The sequence below is a fragment of the Delphinapterus leucas genome, chromosome 19 (assembly GCF_059928025.1).
Source record: "Delphinapterus leucas isolate spDelLeu-1000000601 "Yukka" chromosome 19, BTC_Dleu_Yukka2, whole genome shotgun sequence".
NCBI lineage: Eukaryota > Metazoa > Chordata > Mammalia > Artiodactyla > Monodontidae > Delphinapterus > Delphinapterus leucas.
The window spans coordinates 24,856,853-24,880,723 of record NC_143147.1 but is presented as its reverse complement, the minus strand read 5'-3'; the positions used below and the strand labels follow the sequence as shown (position 1 = coordinate 24,880,723).

At 36.5% G+C, this 23,871-nt stretch overlaps 1 protein-coding gene across 9 annotated transcripts in view; it reads right to left on the bottom strand.

The window, feature by feature from the left end:
* The window catches only part of RHOT1 (ras homolog family member T1), an 83,525-nt gene that overhangs the window by 32,054 nt on the left and 27,600 nt on the right, over window positions 1-23,871 (bottom strand). For 6 of the 9 annotated variants that reach the window (XR_016388906.1, XR_016388907.1, XR_016388908.1 and 3 more), the window contains exons 9-20: window positions 16,959-17,057; window positions 16,338-16,446; window positions 15,618-15,738; window positions 13,362-13,446; window positions 12,590-12,735; window positions 11,448-11,548; window positions 9,640-9,770; window positions 8,877-8,960; window positions 7,168-7,287; window positions 5,972-6,174; window positions 4,823-4,918; window positions 3,069-3,191 (exon numbers count right to left, since the gene is read on the bottom strand). Coding sequence is in view for 5 of the 9 variants with exons in the window: in XM_089900785.1 (XP_089756911.1) it covers window positions 3,069-3,191; window positions 4,823-4,918; window positions 5,972-6,174; window positions 7,168-7,287; window positions 8,877-8,960; window positions 9,640-9,770; window positions 11,448-11,548; window positions 12,590-12,735; window positions 13,362-13,446; window positions 15,618-15,738; window positions 16,338-16,446; window positions 16,959-17,057 (1,418 nt within the window). In the remaining 4 variants the exon portion in view is untranslated. The remainder of the gene's footprint in view (window positions 1-3,068; window positions 3,192-4,822; window positions 4,919-5,971; window positions 6,175-7,167; window positions 7,288-8,876; window positions 8,961-9,639; window positions 9,771-11,447; window positions 11,549-12,589; window positions 12,736-13,361; window positions 13,447-15,617; window positions 15,739-16,337; window positions 16,447-16,958; window positions 17,058-23,871) is intronic. The other 3 variants (XM_022595837.3, XM_022595834.3, XM_022595839.3) reach the window with 3 other exon arrangements.

Sequence of the window (23,871 nt, the reverse complement as noted above, 5' to 3'; positions counted from 1 at the left end):
ACCAACAGCCAGAGCTGAGTGGTGGCTGCCTCTTGCAGACAGGACCTGTCGTAGCTCCCACCTCTCTTATTTCTTCTCCTTGGCCACCTTCATTCATTAACATTATCCATCCAGACCCTGTAGGTACTTAAGTTTTTGGCCTCCATCCTCACCTACCTCATCTATAATCCTTTTGTGAATTAGAAGAAACTTCAATATAGAGCTCCTAAATTTCCACTGGACTTCTATAAAATAATTTATTGAAATACTACCAGGGAAGAGGAAGGAGTTCTCTGAAAAGTATGCTGGTTTTCCTCCTCATCTTTTTCATTCTTTCCTTCTTGATTACCAGACATCAGTGATGTATGCTGACATTACCATTAAATTATTTCTAGCTTATAATTAGATATGACAAAATGGACTGATTTCTCTTCGAGGATCACTGTACAGAGTAATTTATGATGAGCAATCTCATCCATTAATGCACACCCAACCTATTTCATTGGGAAGCTGACTAAACCAACCTAAAACTAAAATTGGCACTAAAGATGCAGACAACGAATCAATCTGCAATTATGGACGATCAAGAGCTTCTAGAATAAAACTGATGGTTTGCGATCAGCAATTACTAGGAGCCAAGGTGAGTTCACCAAGAATAAGACACCAAATAGATGTCACTTTCTATTTAGATAAAATTAATACATTGGTGGATCAGAGGAATGTGGTAGAAATTATATTGATTTCAAAAGAGCCCTCCAGGAAATCTCTTATAAGACAGTAAGATACAACATGGGCTGGATAATAAAATATTTTTAATTGACAGAATAATCTTTCCCCAAGAATTCTGAATCTGTGTCACTGGGAAGAGTTCTCTAGTGGAGCACTAAAGGGCTTGCTTGCTTGAGCAATCTCGCTCTCTAATCTCTGGGTATTCAACATTATTTTTTAATCAATAACTTGAAAGATAAAGAAGACACAGCTACCAAATTTGCAAATAACACAATGCCGAGAAATATATATAATGGGACAAATGACAGAAATAATGTTTGAAATGACTGAGCTAGAACAATGGATCAAAAAGCAGAATATGACACTCAATAGAGATATATATGTATCCGCATTTAGATACAAAGAGCCAACTAAAACTGTCAAATACACAGAGAGGAGGGGACACTGCCTTAATAGCACTTGTATGAAAAAATCTGATTTCAACCCCAAGATTAATATGCATCAACAGTGGGCTGGGGCTGCTAAAAAGTTAATTCATGCAGTAGACAGGTGCTGTCCTAACTGTGGAATATGACCACCCACCGTTATGGACTAGTCAGATCACACCGGGAGCACTGTTCTCCATTCTCAGTGGCACTTTTTAAGAGGTACTCTGAACAACTAAGGGGCTTTCAGATGAGGAAAACCAGGAATGATGAAGTCACTAAACCATTTAAGAAAAGGCTGAAAGAAATGGGGATGTTCTACCTGGAGAAGAGAAATTTAGGGGAGACATGATGGCCGTCTTCAAATGTCTGAAGGCTATGTTGAAGAGGGAGTAGAATAGTCGTATGTTGTTCTAAAGGGCAGAACTAAAGCTAAAGGAGAGAAAGTTATAGGGAAATAATTTTAGTCCAAAAAAAAAAAAAAAAGGCAAAAGCAAAAACCTTCTCCAATGAGGAAAGCCATCAGCAGATAAACAGTATCTCTAAACTCTATCAGGAAGGCTCACAGGAAGGCAATCTAATGGGAGGTTAGGCCAGATGAATTCTAGAATCTCTTCCAACTCTACCATTTCCAACACCGGAGCTCCTGAATGCTGTCTGGTTTGAACTAGCCTTGCACTTTCTCAGACAGTTGTCATGAGCAAATCTGTCTGTGTTACTCTTTATAAGATGCCATTCAAAAGACAGAGGCAGAACTTCACCACCAAATGAGCGCGGTGATCCCTTCAAAGCAATCACCTATGATGGCTGCATTCTTATTCCAGAGCTACTAGTGCTCAAAGCATCACTGAAACTCTTTTAGAATGCCTTCAGAGTCAGTTTCTGACTCGCATAAGATACAGCCTCACTGTTTAATAGCCGTGTCTACACTGCTGGTGGACACAAACTATCCTACTCATTTGGTACAGTTGGAGCCTAGTCCTCAGTAAGAGTCCAACAGGAACCCAAATAAGATCCATTTCTAACCAAAATCTGTTTAGCTTGATCATCTGTCTTAATCAAGCCCTGGTCCCAATGACATCTGAATGATTTCAAAAACTTAATTCATTCATAGACACATAAAAATTTGACATTAGATACAAATTAATATTACACAGGCTCTTAAATGTTCACAAAATGTAAAATCGATTTGAACAAAGAAAGGTAGCATGACCAGAATAAGAACATAACCTTCCAAGTTTATTGCTCTGAGGGAATGTATACAACCTATTTTTTTGTTGTTGTTTCTCTTTCTTTTTTAAAAGCATATTACTTTCTAGGCATACTTTATGTTTCGGGTTCAACTGTAAAGACCTCAAAAACTAGTACTATAGATCTTTTTCTTTTCCATATTCCTTTGAATCCTTAAAGTTGGTTATGATCTTCATTTCAAAAAAACATTCCAGGTACTTAAAAGTAAAAGTACATTATAACTATAAATAATTTCAATAGAGAAGTTGTTCAAACCCAAGATACCGCTCATATAAGTATGGTTTTAATAAGCTGTACTATTTGAATGCAAGCCGAGTACAGTATAACATGTGGAATCAATGTGTCTTTTCCTTACTAAAGCCCTAATCTATTTCTACAACTCTCAGCCAAAAGATTTTTAATCTCCCTACATATATTATCCCCTAATATAAAAAATACTTTAACTTCCTTAATAAAAAAAAGCTAAAATCTTACTTTATAGTCCCCTAAATATATCTATTAATTTTTAAACATTAAGGATGATTCCAGAACTAAACATTGTCACCATAGTGAGAATTTTAGTGGAAGTTAGTTGGGCATCAGTCAGCTTGTTGTCTTTGTAGTATTTGTATAATAAATAGTTAACCACTTTTTTCTTTTGTATTTTAACAGAATGCCTGGTACCCAGTAAAGAAAGTTAAGAACCTGTTAAGAACTGCAGTGAAGATTTTGTTCTTTACAGATTGCAGCAAGTCTGAGTTGAGGAAGTTCTGACAGATGCAAAATGTACACCTGTTGCAGGTGCACATACAGCGTAACCGGGCATGGCTGCGAAAACACACAGAAGGACAGGAGTTGAGTTCTTACTTACAAATATGGCACAAGTCAGAGTGTGCCAACTTAAAAAAAAAAGATTTAGGCATAAGCAACACTAAGGAAAAGGACAGTGTGGGGCATGCTAAAGTTGTGCAGAATTCCACATTTACCAAAAATATAATGAACAGCAATAGCTCCCTCCTCCCTCCCTATAGAAAATCTAAGGAAAATTAGCTAACACTTTTGCTTTTTTGGAGGGAGGATAGAATTATTAGTACAAGGGTTTTAGTGGAATAAATATGCACAGCAATAGATGGCACCCTCATCTAAATTAATAAAAGAAAAACTGGGTAAGCCACAGCACCCACCAAAAGGTCAGAGTTTGCTAGCATTTAAATAACCATCCCCTCCTCCTCCCTCAGTATATACACATGCCTGAAAACCAGGAAGGAGAAGAGTGACAAATACACAAAAGAGTCAAAAGACGAGTATGTTCAACCCTGAGGAGATATGAACAACATCGTCTTTAATTCATCAAGCACCATGGCTCCCAAAGGAAATCAAAGTGCTTCATAAATTTCTACTTGAACCCAAAATATAGGGTTAATTTCGTCTGCTAGCAAAACACACCAGCTAAGTATGATAATATGAAACTCTGGGTAAGGGTGTAAAAAATCAACAATGGATCCAATTGATATTAGATATGAAATTTAGGGAGGCTTTCTGACTCCTTTCTGGTTGAGTGAGTTGCACTAGTTGGTACAGGCACGTGGGGCAGCCCATTTCACCTCCAATCTAACAACCAAAGTAGGGGGTCTCCAATGACTGCTCAGTGGTCAGAGCCACTCAGACATACATGGCCATCACACCACCCCTGGAGAGGTACTGGCGCAGAACCCACTCAGAAGAGCGCCACCTGAAGAATCAATTACATCACTTCCTGTAACACCTGAACATTTTTTAGAGGCTTCTCAGTCAATGGACTGGCCCAATCTGACTTGGCTTAGCTTGTGAGATCTGATGAGACCACAGCACACGGTGGCATGGTTGTGGAGATTAGCAGCATCCCAATAATGCCTAATTCCCAACATGAAGAAAAACAAGAATTAATTTTTTAAAAGACTCTTACAGGCTCAAGACATTCCATTTTAAAATCTGACTTGTGATGATGAACATATCACTGCTACTAAGTCACTGCCAGCTGTCATACTGGAATCCATCTGTTATTTTATAAGTTGAATCTGACTCTTCAACATATACAGGCTCCACCCACCAAAAAGGAGGGATGCAAAGTATGCTTAGCAACAGGGAGATGCTTCATGAGAAGTAGTTTCGGATTAACCATAAAAACAAGTGTCCATGTATGTACATTTATCATATACACACACACACACTCACACATATTGCAGTAAAATTTTAAAGATGCAGATCTAAAAACACAGTTGCAGTTATTTACAAGATTAAGACAGTGCATTTTACATATTAAAAAGAAAGACACCATAGTATACAGTTAGGCAGTAAGCCTGACCAAGCAGTGCGTTTCTGGATAATTACTAAATGTGAATTATGGAGAAAAAGATTTGGTCATCTATAAGAAAATGTCAACAAAATGCCATAGAAGCCATAAAGAAAAAGTAACTTACAAAGCAGTTTTTAGAAAGACCCAGATTTTTCTCAAATTCTCTATTCTATCAGTGTTGCCCATGTCTCGGGAGAGTCTGTCTCTGTAATGATCCTCTCTGTAGATAACATACACGAAAGTTTTAAAGCAAAGGTAAACATAAAAAGTAAGGTTTTGCTTATCTAACAGTAATAGGAAGGAATGACTTCTCTTCCAATACAAATAGAATTTCAAGGGTTTGCTGCATTTTTTTTAAAGTACTAGTTAATGGAACAGCAATAAAGTCAACTGATTTGAAAAATCCGTACAAATTAACAACCTTTCGAAAAACCTTAGCTTGTAGCAATTTTTGAGTATTACTCTATGCTATACTGTACTTTTCATAAGAAGAAAAATAATTTAGAGAATAACATAATAATAAATAGAATAAACTGTAAAGTCCTGAGAAACGCACTGCCTGAAAAACTATCTTATCACAAAACAGAATTTATACAAACACCGTACTTGAGGAGAATGCCATTAAGAACCATGCAGTTTTAAGGCAGTTAGTAAACTACAAAGATGACCACAGTTATGTGCTTGTGCATATGCATGTAGAGATATACAATAAATGTACATAAAGTTTGTGGCTCATAACACTTAACATAAAACATTTATATAGAAGGAATCCCAATTACAACTACTTTTTATAGCACTAAAAAAAGCCATTATATCCTGAACTCAAACATACCCATAATTTAAACATAAATTCATAAAAGATTTTAGAATCCTTCACATACTCAAGGTCAATTAATCAGCAGAAAAAATATAAAAGTTAACTTTTTGTTCATATGGAAATGCCTTATTAGCATGATGTCAATTCCATTTTACTGCAGTAAGACTATCTTTTTAATGATGGGTGAGAGGCTGAGTGTTATTGCACTATCCTATTAAGATAGTTACAGCCTGCTCAAATATAGTCAAATAGTATCAGAAGCACCATTGATATAATTTTCTTCTGGTACCCAAACCAAACCTGCATTTACTCAAACTTGTCCCTTCTCATTACAAAGTCTCTTTCTGTTGCTGAACAACTTCTACGTGACAGAGATTCCACCCTCATGGCTAATAAAGGCATGCAATGTTACCACAAACCATGCAAAACGAAAATCATGGCAGAGCAGGTACTTACGGGTACATGGCCATTGTTGTCAATTTAACAAAGATGTCTTTACTGGGGGCATCAGCAGTACTGCAAGTGAAGGCTTGTGGTGGAGGCATTTTGTGTTTCCTGCAGAAATCAGTAGGTGAAATGCTATATTCTTGTTTGACTTCATGCAGGTCTGACTTTGCAGCTACGATTAAGCAAGGTATTCTGCTGTCCATAAAGTGTTGCTACAGAATAAAAAGTGAAATCAAAATCTGATGACAAGTTCAAAAATTACTAAACTTAATTAAATGGGCACTAAAAATTTTCTCTAGATAGGCAAAGCATCAGCAGTTTCAGGGAGAAAGTAAACTAAGAGGCAAAGACTGGCAGTTGTCTAGGTCAGTAGCATAAGACGACCAGGGCCACTTTTCTAATGCTGGTAACAATATAACAATTTTTCAAATTCACTACAATTTGAAAAAAAAATTTTTTTTCAAAAAGAAACAATACTTTGAAATAAAAAGAAATCTACCTAAATTCTCCCTCTTAAAGCACACTATTTTCAATTTTTGATATTACCTCTAGTCCTTAAGTACATGCGTATATATATGTTTACATAGTTGTAGTCATGCCGGACATAACCATTTAAAAATATAATACTGAATTTTCCATGTTTTCAGAATTCAAAACCATTATTTTTAATGGCTACATAAATTTCATAGGATCATTTTGTCTCAATTTGGTAAACTATCTTCCCATTGTTAGACATTTGGATTATTTCCAGGTTTTTGCTATTAAAAACAATGCTAGAGTAAATTCCTTCGTACATACAGTTTTTTTACTCTTATTGAATCTTGTTGATAATCTCAAAGTAACTGATAACTTTTCAAGCCTCTGGTTTATCCCCTTGCTCTATTATTATTCTTGGTATAACGGGCAACATATAATCCATGTGCATTCCTAAGACCTTCCATTAATGCAGAGGTTCTTAACCAGTTAACCAGGAACGCACATCAGAGTCACATGTGGAAAAAAGTACTTTTAAAAATACAGATGTCTGCGACTCTACCACCTCAGAATGAAACCAGAACCTTTAGGGATAGGACACAAATGTATGTATTTTTGAAAAGCTCCACAAATAATTTTCTTGCAATTCCCTGGTTAGAAAACACCACATTACAATTCCATTAAACTCCTTATAAAGTTAAACTTGGTTTTAGACCAAAAGAGCAACAAACCTTAAAAATCCTGGCACAGTATTCAAAGGATTTAGGGTTACTGACATCATATACCAGGCACACAACATCACAAAGGATCTCAGCCTCAGTTAGAAATTCCGATTCTGAGATATCATGCAACTTGTAAAAAGAAAAAGACAGAAACATAAGTATCATAACACTGATGTAAAATTAAAGTCATGATGTTTTATTATTTGCTTAGCTTGACTTCCTAATTTAAAAATACTAGTTAAGCATAAATTTTCAGACTATTTTTGGAAGTAAGACATATAGATAAACAAGTAGTTTCTGATTTTTGAAGATGAAAAATGGTGATTAAGGTCCTACAGAAACTAACATTTAGTGAGTGACTAAAGTGTGCTAGGCAGGCCCTTTACATGCATTCTCTATATACTATAGATAAGAAAACAGGCTAAAGAGATTAGGTCAACTGCCAAAGATAGCACAACTAACTAGTCATCAGACCAAAAATTGAACTCAGATATGATTCCCAAGTCTTTTTTCTTTTTACCACACCACCTTTCCTCCCCAATCAAAAACACAAAGCAAAAAAAAAAAAAAAAAAAAAAACCACAAAGCAAAGGACGGTACATTAAGGTTATTTTGTTCTACTTCACTGCCTACTCTTTTTCAATGTTTATTATAAAATCTCTAAAGAAACATCCCATCTGTGATATGATAATGATCCAACAAGCGTAAAATTCAGTATTGAGCTATATAAGATAGTGCTTCTTTGTTGAAGAGAAGAAAAGGGAAGTGTAAAGTCAGAGGTGACTCAATATATTCCAAATAAAACACTATTAGAGCATGGATATTCAGAGACATGAAAGACATCAATTTGCAATGAATGGTTTTAACAATAGAACCGGAAAGTTAACAATCAGCAAGATTTACTGAGTACCCAATATACAGAATTATACTTAGGAGAAGAATGAGAGATAAACAGGTTTAACAAGAAACTGACAAAGAACTTTTATCATAAAGAGCAAAATATGCATAAAATTCAACGTGATTATCTGTCTAGCAGAATAAACTACTTCCAAAAAGAAAAAAAAAAGGGAATGAACTTTCTTTAGTATCTATTATTTGTCAGGAGCTTCTCATATTAGTTAACTTAATAAGAAACTCAGGCTCAGAGAGAATAAGCAATTTGCCTGAGGTCACACAGCTGATTAGTGGTGGACCAGCATTCAAACCAAAATCAGACTGGATCCAAAAAGAACATAAAACCTCTTTTTACTATTTCATATTATCTTTTCAGTCATACCATTCTTTCAATCATTTTTTAGGCTACCACACTTGTTAAATACACTCCTCCCTGCTAAACAGATACAACCTGATTCAATTACAGATTAAACTACCCCACCCCTGCACAAAGGTCTGCAAACTAATTTCTAGTCAACAATAGAGGACATAATTTTTAAAAATAAAAGTGGAAGAAAGAGCAAAGAGGATTTAATTTTTTTTTTTTTACTTTCTTATCGTGGTATAACATACAATTAAGCACACAGATAGATGAATTTTTACTTATATCTACACCCATGTAATCACCACATGGATCAAGGGAATTAAAATTAATTCTAATGAATAAACCAAGTAAAAAAATAAATCACACAAAAACCATTAAATTAAATCTAATTATGTTTTCAAAGAGTCATTTAAAATGTACCCAATAATTAATAATCTTTATATGCCAGAAAATTTCTTACCAACAAGTATTTCTCTTGTCCATATACATAAACAGTGTTAATTGCATAGTATGATTTATGGTCATCACGAATTTTCTTCTGCCTCTGAAAACAACCAAAAACATCTCAGTATTTATAGTAAGAAATTACAGGAACTAGTTTTCATCAACACATGCGCTCTGCATGTATGGTGTGTTACCAAAAAAAGGACATTCTTCCCTACACTATGTATTATTTATCAATACAAAGGGGATATTGATTTTGTTTCTTAGTTCTTAAGGTCTAAAATAAAAGATGCATTTGTTCTGCATACAGGGAAAGCAGTAGCTGAAAAGGAAGTAAACGATATCACTGAAAGTGTATTCCAGAGCCACCTGCTGGCAATTCTTACACTATAATTTGGCCTGCTATTTCATCTACAAATATGTCAATCTCCTTACTCAAGTCAGTAGTCAGAATTAGGTATCAGTATTCGGTTCAAAATATTCACTGTACATTTACTTCATGCCAAGCACTGTGTTTGATGCTTTCATATGTGTATTTATTTAACCCCCATCTAAAAGCTGTTTAAAAAAAAAAAGACAAATGATAGCTAACATCAATGAAGCAAAGATAAAGCTAGTTCAATGAGATTATTGTTACACTTTAGTTGTACCTTACTATTATACATAGGTCACTCAGTTCTACTAATCATCTAAAAGGGTAAATGGTTATGAAAAAATTATGTAAACTCAGTGACTATAAATATCTGTTGAGTATAGTTCTATTTCTTGAGAACTCTCACCATTAAGTTTCTTCCAAGAAGAGCCTGAAGAACTCCACTTTTCCCACAGTTTTTCATCCCAATTACATTACATCTGAACACATTTCTTTGAGTCTGTTTTTTCTGAAGGTCTATCTTTTTATCTCTTGTTACTAAAAAGAAAAAAAAAGCTAATTATGTACTGCTTAGATTTACTGAGCCTTCATTTCACATTCTGCAAAATAGCGTATTGCTATTTATCATTTTTACAAAGTGTTCGATCAATAAACATACTGTACAGTAGTCAAGCGGTATGTGAAATAAAGTACAAAATATAATACAGAAGGGCCCCACTTAGTGAAAAAGATGCATTTCTGAAAGTCGGCTGTAAACTTCTAGTAACCAAATGATATTCATTTCATCATAAAATAAGTAGTACGTTTACATAACAAAATGATATCTGAAAAATGAATGAAAATTACAATGAATACAGCCAATACTATATCCCATCTTTTTTTCTGTTATAAATTATTCTCATAACAAATTATAAACTAAAAGATGCTATCTCAAAACTGCACTCTCTTGGGTCTATAAATGGAAAGAGGATATGCACGCTAGGGTTAACTGGACTTTCTAAGGTAAATCTGTAAAAGAGGCAGCCCTGAAAACAATGTTGTATCAGCAGAGCAATGAGGCATGTCTTCTTTTTTTTTTTTGCGCTACGCGGGCCTCTCACTGTTGTGGCCTCTCCCGTTGCGGAGCACAGGCTCCGGACGCGCAGGCTCAGCGGCCATGGCTCACGGGCCCAGCCACTCCGCGGCATGTGGGATCTTCCCGGACCGGGGCACGAACCCGTGTCCCCTGCATCGGCAGGCGGACTCTCAACCACTGCGCCACCAGGGAAGCCCGAGGCATCTCTTCTTGAGGTAAAGAGACCTCCTTTAACTATACCCAAAGATTCAACTACAAGAAAGCTCACCAAGAGGCACTATTTATAGCAAAAAAACCTGAAAGTGATAAAAAACAGATAATAATTATGGGGTAGCTAAGTTATAGAATATCCATATGATGATACTTTATCTAATATTAAAGATATAATATTATAAATATTATAGATATATTAGTATACTTATTGATTATAGAAATATGGCCACAATATTTTGTTGAGTGAAAGAACCTCATGCTGGCTAATTAGTTCCTTAGTCTTTGGTGCTGCATTAAATACTGTCTAACTGGTTAAGTACTTTGAAGGGTACTTGCTCTGTCAATTTCACAAAGGCTGTCTTCCTGTAATGGGGCTTCCTGTAAGATATGGCATTTTCCCCCGCAAATCAGGATATAAGAACTTCTTGAAATGATCAGTTCCCTAATTTGTTATTTCATATTATATCTATGGGTTTTCTTTAAGTGGAGCACATTGCCTGGCAAGAATGCCTGGTTAACATTACAAGATATGTGAAAGATTTTTTAATGTGGAAAAAGGTTATAAAACTGAGAGATGTACAATCAGTTGAATACCAGGATCATGTGTTATAGGCACTGTTTTTAATGTTTAAAGAAAATTAAAACACAAGATAGACTGGTAAATACTTTTCATGCCCATAGCCCTCCCCGATTTTCATCAATGAAGTACCCTCAGGGGGAGACTAGAGGTAAAACCTCTACTCTTTCCTTTTTGATAAACAATTAAATCAAGCAGCTTACCTCAAAAGTGATTACCAAATCAAGGGAAAACAAATAGTATAGACATGGAAGACTAATGAAGATGCATTTATTTTTACTCTTTTTACATATGAAACTGGAATCCTAAAAAAAATTTTTTTCTAATTAAATAGGATTCAGATACTTACCTGTGATGGCTGAAGCTTGAGACTCTTGCTCAGTCAATATTGAATAGCCTAGATAACCCAAATACTCCAGGCACCGCTGCACATCTAAATAGGTCGTGAGCCTAGGAAAGGGAAGAGTTTAAAATGTGAAAAGTTCCTAAATGAATATTTATTTAAAAAAAAATTACAACAGCTCAAATAATTTTACCACTAGACCCAGATAATTTTTGTCAGACTGCTTTAATTTCCCATGTGCCCAACAATGGCTTTTCCTACAGTGACATCCTTAGGGCAGAAATGAAAGGGAGGAGAATGCAAGATGGGGGGTGGAAGGGGCTCCTGTATCTATTCCACCTGCCCGGAGAGAGCAAGGCCACACAGATGAGCAGTGAGCAGCTGGTAAGATCTAGAGCAGGGATATTTTATATTATTTGCTTCCCAAGTTACATATTGTACTGCAAACACTGGCTAGTTAAGGACTTAATGATAATTAAATCTGAAAAGGTTTGCAAAAGGTGCAAAAAATAACTGAAAGGCTAAAAGACACTTGAAAATAGTTAACCTTTCGTATGATCTGAAAAAAGAACAGATCCTGGTGTTGAGAAAGTTATTTTCGCCAAGGCTAAAGTAATTATGTCATTATGCACAACCAGAGAATTTTTTTAGCACCCTAGACAATAGGTCAACAAGACTGCAGACACCCTCACTAAGTCTAAGAGTTCACTGAAAACAAACAACAACAACAAAAAAACCCTCAAAGTAAGAATTCAGTGTCAAGTAAAATATGCTCTCCCCGTATTCTGAAAATACAAGATTTGTACAATAACAATGATGTTTCCCTTAATCAAAAGTATTAAAACACACTGTAAATCAACTATACTCCAATAAAAAATTTTTAAGTATTAAAATTTACTTCCATTTTTATATGACTTATTACTGTTTCCCTGTACCTCATCCAAAAGCAAACACATCCCTTCCTGATAAATTTATAGAACATCTATAGTTCATCTCAGAGGTAGCAGCAGCACTATAAATCCTGCTCACAGGCAGCTATCATTGAAGCACTTCACAAGATCTGACAAATATACAAAATGATGAATGTAATGCACCATAATTTCAAACTAGCTGTAACTCTAGAGGAAAGAAGTGAGCTCTATACTCACGTCCACTGGGAAAGGAATCCCTGGTAGGTTATCCAGCCTTTTTCATTCGTACAAACTGTGTTATTCACATCTGGCCCCCAAGGTATGTAAGGGAAAACTTTAAACAAGTCTTTAAGCTCATCAGGTGACAAAGCACAGTCTCTATCCTGAAGATACACAAGAAAGTATATGTAACATTTAGATATCTAAGAGGATAATTCCCAACTGCAAGAGCCCCCTAATCAAGTAAAGCTATGTTTCTAAAAACTAACAAATGAGAAGAAATTTTACATTTTATCAAGAAAACTCCTTACACATATATAAGGAAACCTATGCAAGGGTCTATCAGAAACTAGACTTTTTCATCTTGAGAAAATAATAAAGTAAATAATATGAGAAAGTATCTTTGCTAGTTTAAGAAAGTTTGGGTACGTAGTAAGGTAGATAGCTAGGGGGAAGCAGCCGCAAGGCACAGGGATATTAGCTCGGTGCTTTGTGACAGCCTGGAGGGGTGGGATAGGGAGAGTGGGAGGGAGGGAGACGCAAGAGGGAAGACATATGGGAACATATGTATATGTATAACTGATTCACTTTGTTATAAAGCAGAAACTAACACACCATTGTAAAGCAATTATACTCCAATAAAGATGTTTAAAAAAAAAAAAAAAAAAAGAAAGTTTGGGTAATTTTTGGCTATGTGACAGGAATACCCAATAGCTCAGGGATCAGAGTTACATCATTCACAGGAAAATATTTTATCATATATCACGGAAAACTGCAGCTAAAAGCTTACCAAATCATGCTTGTCAAAAGTACTTTGGAGAAACAAATATGCGTGATGATTTAATTCAGTAGTGCAATCAGGAGGTATTTTTAGCCTGTTGATGAAAAAAAAAAAGTAAAATAAATCATTAACCAAATATTAAAATTTAACTGGAGAAATGAACATGAAATTGCAACAAGTATTTTTGTAGGATGACAGCATTTACAGAACATGTTTTCTGTAGCCATTTAGACTTGCCCAGGGAAAGTCACTGCAGTGGTATGGCAATTCTCAGAAGAGTCATAATAGTGCTCATTCCAAGGTGACAGTTTTCTTAACTATCTGAAGGGCAGGTTGTATTAAAAAATTTACAGACAATACTGATCAAACTGTAATGGGTTGTTCTTCCTACAAACCAATTATAAGTCAAAATTATGAGCTTTAAACAATGTCAACATTGTAATGAATTGAAAATGACGTGAAGAGATGTTATTTCTGCCTGATTTGACCTCTGACACACCCTAAATTCGAGTCAATAAACATTTATCAAATGCAGAGAGGTACTGGGGACATAAAAACAAGACAGGCTCCCTACCTCTAAGGAACCACATTCAAGCTGGAGACAGACCACAAGTAGATAACCTCACTATCTCAACAGAATGAGGCAACTGTTGAGTATGGGTAAATTACAGATGCTAGGGGAACCCCTGTGAAAGGGAACACCTTGGCCTGGGGATGGGAAGGTGTCAGCACTGCTGAGACACAATGTCACCTGTATTGAGACTTGAAGGATAACAGACATGAATTAGGTTGGGGGCAGAGGGAGGAAGAGAGTAAAAATACCATGGGCAAAAGCCTGGAGTGGGAAACAATATCTGATTGGTGGACCAGAAATAGTTTAGTATTTACTTCTAGAATGAAGGCAGGGAGTGAGCCGGAGTGAGCAGATCATGAATGACCTCCTACGCCAGGTTAAGAAGCTTAGGCTTTATCCTGTCTTGAAGGGTAAGTGACATGGCAAAATCCATGTTGTATATCTATTAATCTAGCAGCAGTGTGAAGGACAGGGGCAGAGAGTTTAATAAGAAGACTCAAGTGGTGGCTTTGAAGGGGCTCCTTTACAGAAAATTAAACGTAGAGCGCAGAAAGAAATTAAAAGAGATCTTAGTGTAAGTCACAAAGCCATAAAAGATGGAGTTTCCTTATTGTCATACTTTAGAAAGCAATAAGCAACCTCCCGTAGAATTTATCTACCCACATAAATGGCACAGAAAAGAAAACTTGATAAAAAAAAGTCCTGGGACAAATGCATTCATTCAATATATATTTACTGAAAAACCTGGGAAATTACTTGAGCCAAGATTTAATAACTTTGACAAGGGAAGTTTTAACTTAGAACTGATTAATGGACCAGGAATCCAACTAGAAATTTTGCTTCCTTAATGATGGGGAAGGAAAAACAACAACAAAGTTTTTCTGAACCCTTGCATGGATAGCTAGCAGTGCTATGTTAAAATTAAAAAGGAGAACATGAAGATAATGTGCTACTGAAAAAGCGAAGAAAAAAGGCGAAAGGCTCAAAGGCCAGATCTTGGCAAGTCACTTCCCTGAAAAGCCTACTTCCCTTGGGTATGGGAGAGGCATCCTATAGCAAGGCAGTCTCCTATTTCAGGGTGATGCTGGGTTCATCATTAAACATACAAAACTTAAACATATCATTATCTAAAGAAAAACAACCACAAAGAGACTGGTCGTTTAGGAAAAATACTTATTTTATCCTGAGCTGAGAACAGGCTATAAAACTTAGGGAGGAGCAGGACTAAAGAAAAGAAAAATGCTAACCAATATATTTCTGATCCCTTGACTCTAAAAACAAGTTCGTCTAGCATCTTTTATCTCCTTCCTCAATAAAATGAATAAAAAAAGATACTTGTATTCTTCATTAGAAGAAGAGGAAGAGTTTGAGCCATGCTATAAATCAGTGGCTCTCAATTGGGGATGATTTCACTCCTGAGGGGACATTTTTGGCTGTCACGACTGGGGGAAGAGGTGCTACTGGCATCTAAGGATGTGCTAATAAACATCCTATAACTCGTAGAACAGGCTCTACAATAAAGAATTATCTAGTCCAAAATGTCAATAGTGCCGAGTTTGAGAAACCCTGCTATAAACGGCTCTATAAATGTATAAATTATTCCTGAGTAGCTCAGAGCCTACCTACCAATGTGCTAAATAAAACTTTAAAATACTGGCAAGTGAAATCAATTAGAAGCCAAAGGTACATACAAGGGAAATAAATATTCGGGTGTCAAATCCAGATCGTCATCATAACCAAATCGTCGAAGCACAGTCCAAGTAGTTTCATGTCTCCCTCTCTGAATAAAAAGTGTGTGTAAAAAAAGAAAACCTGAAATAAAATAAATTAGTAAATATAGCTGATGTGAAAATGGGTAGAGTCACAAGGAAGAAAAGCATGTAACACATAACGGCAAGAGCTAGACTCCTGAACATATGTGTACTAGTTTTGCATATGGAAGGTCAAACCAAAACAATGTTCACAAGTGTCTCAAAGAGTTGATTTCAGAATCATTTCACAGATACACCCAGGTCAGCAAGAGATGGCACTACATGAAAGGACCAAAAACATATCCCAAGGAATATGTTTCATACTTATATGTTTACTGACATTCACATGGTTATATGATAAAAACAAATGAAATCATTTTAATTTTAAGATAAATTTGTTTCTGAAATCTCTTACCCTCAGATGGACCTCTGCACTCCTGAGATCCAATCAATTTCCCTACCTCTAATTTATACTCACAGTAAAGATAATTATCCCCACCAACGCCTGCCTCTTCCAACTCTTAAACATCCAGGTTAGATTTTAGGTATATTAGTAAATACAAACATTTCCCTAAATATAGATAATACTATAGACTTTTGCCTTCTGCTAAATTTTGAAAGTATTAAATTCAAAAGGGGGAAAAAGCACCATTCACCCACCTTTCAGTGTCAATCCACTATCAGCCACACCATCACTTATATGTTTTCTGACTACATTTTTGACATCTTCTAGAGCTTGAGGAGCTAACGGAGTGTTGAAACAAATTCTCTAGCAAAAAACATAAAAATAAAGTTAAAAACAAATCAGCATTAAAACCACAAATAATACAAATATTAATCCACAAAGCAACATTAAATCAAAGAGTTGCAACCAAAGGAAACATATTCTGAATTAGCAGAGCCTCTATTTTGTATTAAGTAAAACATGTCATACTTAGGACATGTTTTCCCTACTCTCCCCATCATGTTCCTAAAACACAGAGCTCTTTGTGTAGCTATGTTATACAAAACCGAGAAAGAAAAATAATTCAGAGTTCAGACATCAAGTCATCCTTAATAAACCCACTGTACACCATGAAATGACACTCTCAGAGTCCCCTCAATTCCTAAGCATAAGAGAGTTTTATCCCCTAGGTAAAGATTAAATAGCCTGATGTGAAAGAGAGTTTTTACATGAAAGAGATGCATGTTTATCAAAATACCATTGTTCAAGCCAATAAATTTTTTCTCTTCTCAGCAAAAAAAGACCAAGATACACAAATATCTGAAATAAAAGGCTACCTGAAAGAAGTTGAGTTCAGCATCATTGAGAGTACCATCATTATCTTGATCAGATATTTTAAATATACGAGTAAGGGCTTTTATACAGGCTGGTTTCATCTATAAATCATTGAGAAAAGAAACAATCGTTTTAATGTAAATAGCTGGGATTTTAAAATATGATTTTCATAAATATGCTGAGAAGAATTCTGAATGTTTTCACTGCCAAATACATAACATCAAATACAACCAACATGAAAAATGAACTAAAGCAAAGCCATTTCCTTTTATACCCAAGCCACTTTAAGTAAATGAGGCAATATTTACTTGGACCGATCTGGAATGGTTACACTCTCCCTTCATGACCACACACCCTCTGAAGATGGGCAAAAGAGAAATTCATCTTTAGGGAAGATTCATTCTTCCAGTCATATAAAGAAGAAATGCCCTCTCTCATTCCATAAAGAATTTGAGCTGACATAAAACTACAGTAAACGCTTTTCCCCCCCAACTTCTCTGATTTTTGACCTTCTAGCAGCAAAATGGGACTAAATGTTTTGGTCTGTCACGTGTGTGTGTATATATCAAAGCTGGGATATAAAATGTAATGATTCGCAAGCAGGTGACAAAATAGCACTGGTCGATAAGTGTACAAGTCTTTTACTAACTTCCTATTACGAGATAAGAATTACATTTAAAAAATTACATTTTTGACACTACAACTTTTATAAGAAAAGCTGCTGGAAGTGTACTTTGACAACTTTTATTTTAGGATTTGTAATGGATAGAACAAATATTTGACTATTTAAAAATAAGCCCCAGGGGCTTCCCTGGTGGCGCAGTCGTTAAGAGTCCGCCTGCCGATGCAGGGGACACGGGTTCGTGCCCCGGTCTGGGAAGATCCCACATGCCGCAGAGCAGCTAGGCCCGTGAGCCATGGCCGCTAAGCCTGCGCGTCCGGAGCCTGTGCTCCGCAACGGGAGAGGCCACAACAGTGAGAGGCCCGCGTACCGCAAAAAAAAAAAAAAAAAAAGTAATTGAAGAAAAACAGTGATGCATTTTTCATTAAAGCTTGAAATGCATCAGAAGCAAAAGTACTCTAAGGTACTAGCTCAATACAATATTTAAATATTAACCTCTTAAAATATAACACCAAAAAATGACTACTTTTTTAAAGTATTAAAAATTATACTTTAATAAAACTAAAATATTTTGGCAGTAATAAAATAAACTCATTTTGCATATAAAGTAATCTAAACCCTCACACAGATCTTTTTCATTGTTAGGTAAGCAGAGGACTCCATGGGTCATACAGAGTCCGTCATCACTGGAAACATTTCGAATTCAGGCTTTAATTTAGAATATGATCTTTTTGATGATCCTACCTCAAATCTGTGTTAAATGTTGTCTAAATAAAAGATTCTGTTATAAGCTTAGACTCAAGGCTTGTACTTGTATAAATCAAGGCATATAGTCTCTAAAAGTTACAGATTTTACCTTAAGCAGGTCCACCTAAGAAATGACTAACAGATGGTAGTAGGTGTTTTACAGGGAAGGGAGGATTAGCAGATTAGCAGAACTAATAATAGGCCTAAGAAAAAAGTAGCAATTAGAGAATTAAGAACAAACTAACAGTGGGGATTTAATGTACTGCTAGGCTAAGCTGAGAAGTAAATCTCTCAAGTATGAGGCTGTTTCCCAAATTTTCTTAATCATAAGATATAGCACCTGGCTGAATCAGAATGGAATCTGTATTTTTTTTTTTTTGCAGTACGCAGGCCTCTCACCACTGCGGCCTCTCCTGTTGCGGAGCAAAGGCTCCGGACGCACAGGCCCAGCGGCCATGGCCCACGGGCCCAGCCGCTCCGCGGCATGTGGGATCCTCCCGGACCGGGGCACGAATCCACATCCCCTGCATCAGCAGGCGGACTCTCAACTACTGCGCCACCAGGGAAGCCCCTGGAATCTGTATTTTTAACAAGTACACCTTGTGACTATTATGAGGTGAATTTGGGAAATACTGAATTAAGAGCAAGTTAGAAATAAACACTCCAATTAAGGAACAGTAAACCAGGATTAAGGAAGAGTAAATCAGGGTCAGATTAAGGGATAGCTCAGATTAATATTTATACCAGGGGTCAGCACTTTTTTGGTAAAGAGCTACATAGCAAATACTTTAGGCTTTGGGGGTCAACAGGCAAAATCAAGGATATCATGTAGGTACTTACATAGCAAGAGATAATCAATTTTTTATTAATGAAATAATAATTAATAATTTATTAATGAAATTAAATAATAATTTATTAATGAAATTAAAAATATAGTAATAACTGAGTATACCTTTACTATACAGGTCTACTAATGAGAAGGATGGAATTCCTCTTAGAGGGATAACATTTGGCTTAATTAGGGTTCAAAGTTAATGTTCCCTATCTTGTAATAACCTATAATGGAATATAATCTGCAAAAAAACCCCACAAAAACAAAAAACAAATCACTATGCTATACACCCGAAACTAACACAATAGTAAATCAACTATACTTCAATTTAAAAAAAAAGTCAGCATTCCCTATCATGAAAATCAATTGCAAGTGTTCGGCTGTTAATGCTGATCTGTAATGAGATTTTACATATTTCATCTTTGAAAATGTCTTTTTGCACAGATACACACTGCCAATAGTGACACATATCTGTAAACATATCTTTAATTGAGCACATTCATCACTTGGAAGGCATTTACAGAATCATATTTGATTTTTTTCTTGATATTGCCTGTTAACACATCATTACACTGCAGATTGATCAGTTCCAACTGAAGGCTGGGTGGAAGCTCCTCAACTGCATGGTCAAATGGATTAGGAAATTTCCTTTGCGCGTGCATTTAGGTCCAAAAAAACCAATGCTGAAATTAGAGCTCAGAATATATATCTGTTTTGCCATCTGAAAACCCACTTTTTTCTTTTCTTCTTTTGGCATGATAGGTATATACTGATAATAAAAAAATAAAATGCCGCAATACAGAGGTACACATGGTACATGAAATGCTGCCGCATTTGAACCGTGTCAGTCCAGTTAGCAGTGCACTGAGCAGCAGTGTTATGACAGTTACCACATACAAGCTCTGTTGCAACTATGCAACTCTGCCTTTGTAACAGGAAAGTATAGACAAATATAAAGGAATGAAGGTGGTTGTGGTACAATAAAACTTATTTATCAATGGTGAAAATCTGAATGTCATATAACTTTCCCACATCTCAAAATATTATTCCTTTTGATTTTTTCCCCAATCATTAAAGAATGTAAAATGTATCTTAGCTCCTAGGCTGTATAAAAACAGGTGGCAGGCCAAATTTGGCCTGTGGGTCAGTTCTACAACCACTCACCTATACTATAAACTTTTCCTGAAATAAATGCTTTCAGGAAACTTTCTTCCCCCCAGCAAACTTTCATTTCTTAAAAACTCAAATACAACAACAAAAGAAACAAATAACTCCATTAAGAAATGGGCAAAATACTCAAATAGACCTTTCTCCAAATAAGATATACAAATGGCCAATAAGCACAGGAAAAGATGTCCAACATCATTAGCCATCAAAGAAATGCAGTTCAAACAACAATGAGAGCTTCCCTGGTGGCACAGTGGTTGAGAGTCCGCCTGCCGATGCAGGGGACACGGGTCCGTGCCCTGGTCCGGAAAGATCCCACATGCCGCGGAGTGGCTGGGCCCGTGAGCCATGGCTGCTGGGCCTGGGCGTCCGGAGCCTGTGCTCCGCAGCGGAAGAAGGCCGCAGCAGTGAGAGGCCTGCGTACCGCAAAAACAAAAACAAAAACAACAACAACAACAACAACAAAAAAAGAGATACCACTCACATCTACCAGGATAGCTATAAACAGACAAACAGACGTGGGGGCTGGGGAATAACAAGTGTTGGAAAAGGTGTGGAGAAGTTGGGACTTTCATATAGTTTAGTGGTTCCTTGGTAAGTAAAACAAAATTACCATGTGACCTAGCAATTCCACTGCTAAATAGACACTCAAAACAGGGGTTCAAACTTATGTGCGAATGTTCTTAGCAGCTCTTTTATGATAGCCAAAAAGTGGAAGCAACCCAAATATCCAACAACAGATGAATGGATAAACAAAATGTGGTATATCCATAAAATGAAGTATCATTTGACCATAAAAAGGAATGAAGTACTAATAATGCTACAACGTGGATGGATGTACCTTGAAAACGTTACACTAAGTGAAAGAAGCCAGACACAGGGACTTCCCTGGTGGCGCAGTGGTTAAGCATCTGCCTGCCAATGCAGGGGACATGGGTTCAAGCCCTGGTCTAGGAAGATCCCACATGCCACAGAGCAACTAAGCCCGTGCGCCACAGCTACTGAGCCTGTGCTCTACAGCCCACGAGCCACAACTACTGAGCCTGCGTGCCACAACTACCGAAGCCCGCATGCCTAGAGCCCGTACTCCACAAGAGAAGGCACCACCATGAGAAACCCATGCACCACAACAAAGAGTAGCCCCCATTTGCCACAACTAGAGAAAGCCATGCGCAGCAACAAAAACCCAATGCAGCCAAAAATTAATTAATTAATTAATTGATTAAAAAAAATAAATAGGCACAAGACTCTTAGATAGCCTCATCCACCAGAGGGCAGACAGCAGAAGCAAGAAGAACTACAATTTTGCAGCCTGTGGAAGGAAAACCACATTCACAGGAAGACAGACAAAATGAAAAGGCAGAGGACTTTGTACCAGATGAAGGAACAAGATAAAACCCCAGAAAAACAACTAAATGAAGTGGAGCTAGGCAACCTTCCAGAAAAAGAATTCAGAATAATGACAGTGAAGATGATCCAGGACCTCGGAAAAAGAATCGGAGGCAAAGATCGAGAAGATGCAAGAAATGTTTAACAAAGACTGGGAAGAATTAAAGAACAAACACCTAGAAGAATTAAAGAATGAACAAACAGAGATGAACAATACAATAACTGAAATGAAAAATATACTAGAAGCAATCAATAGCAGAATAACTGAGGCAGAAGAACGGATAAGTGACCTGGAAGACAGAATGGTGGAATTCACTGCTGCGGAACAGAACAAAGAAAAAAGAATGAAAAGAAATGAAGACAGCCTAAGAGACTTCTGGGACAACATGAAACACAACAACATTCGCATTATAGGGGTCCCAGAAGGAGAAGAGAGAGAGAAAGGACCAGAGAAAATATTTGAAGAGATTATAGTCAAAAACTTCCCTAACATGGGAAAGGAAATAGCCACCCAAGTGCAGGAAGTGCGGAGAGTCCCAGGCAAGATAAACCCAAGGAGAAACATGCCGAGACACACAGTAATCAAATTGACAAAAATTAAAGACAAAGAAAAATTATTGAAAACGAGGGAAAAATGACAAATAACATACAAGGGAACTGCCATAAGGTTAACAGCTGATTTCTCAGCAGAAACATTACAAGCCAGAAGGGAGTGGCACGATATATTTAAAGTGATGAAAGGGAAGAACCTACAACCAAGATTACTCTACCCAGCAAGGATCTCGTTCAGATTCGATGGAGAAATCAAAAGCTTTACAGACAAGCAAAAGCTAAGAGAATTCAGCACCACCAAACCAGCTCTGCAACAAATGCTAAAGGAACTTCTCTAGGTAGGAAACACAAGAGAAGAAAAGGACCTACAAAAACAAACCCAAAACAATTAAGAAAATGGTAACAGGAACATACATATTGATAATTACCTTAAACGTGAATGGATTAAATGCTCCAACCAAAAGACACAGGCTCGCTGAATGAATACAAAAACAAGACCCATATATATGCTGGCTACCAGAGACCCACTTCAGACCTAGGGACACATACAGACTGAAAGTGAGGGGATGGAAAAAGATATTCCATGCAAATGGAAATCAAAAGAAAGCTGGAGTAGCAATACTCATATCAGATAAAATAGACTTTAAAATAAAGAATGTTACAAGAGACAAGGAAGGACACTACATAATGATAAAGGGATCAATCCAAGAAGAAGATATAACAATTATAAATATATATGCATGCAACAAAGAAGCACCTCAATACATAAAGCTAACAGCTGTAAAAGAGGAAATCAACACTAACACAACAACAGTGGGGGCTTTAAACCTCACTTACGCCAATGGACAGACCATCCAGACAGAAAATTAATAAGGAAACACAAGCTTTAAATGACACAATAGACCAGATAGATTTAATTGATATTTATAGGATATTCCATCCAAAAACAACAGATTACACTTTCTTTTCAAGTGCACACAGAAAATTCTCCAGGATAGATCACATCCTGGGTCACAAATCAAGCCTCAGTAAATTTAAGAAAATTGAAATCATATAAAGCATCTTTTCTGACCACAACGCTATGAGATTAGAAATCAATTGCAGGGAATAAAACGTAAAAAACACAAACACATGGAGGCTAAATAATACGTTACTAAACAACCAAGAGATCACTGAAGAAGTCAAAGGGGAAATCAAAAAATACTTAGAGACAAGCGACAATGAAAACACGATGACCCAAAACCTATGGGATGCAGCAAAAGCAGTTCTAAGAGAGAAGTTTATAGCAATACAAGCCTACCTCAGGAAACAAGAAAAATCTCAAATAATCAATCTAAACTTACACCTAAAGGAACTAGAGAAAGAAGAACAAACAAAACCCCAAGTTAACAGACGGAAAGAAATGATAAAGATCAGAGCAGAAATAAATGAAATGCAAACAAAGAAAACAACAGCAAAGATCAATAAAACTAAAAGCCGGTTCTTTGAGAAGATAAACAAAATGGTAATCCTTTAGCCAGACTCATCAAGAAAAAGAGGGAGAGTACTCAAATCAATAAAATCAGAAATGAGGACTTCCCTGGTGGCGCAGTGGTTGAGAGTCCGC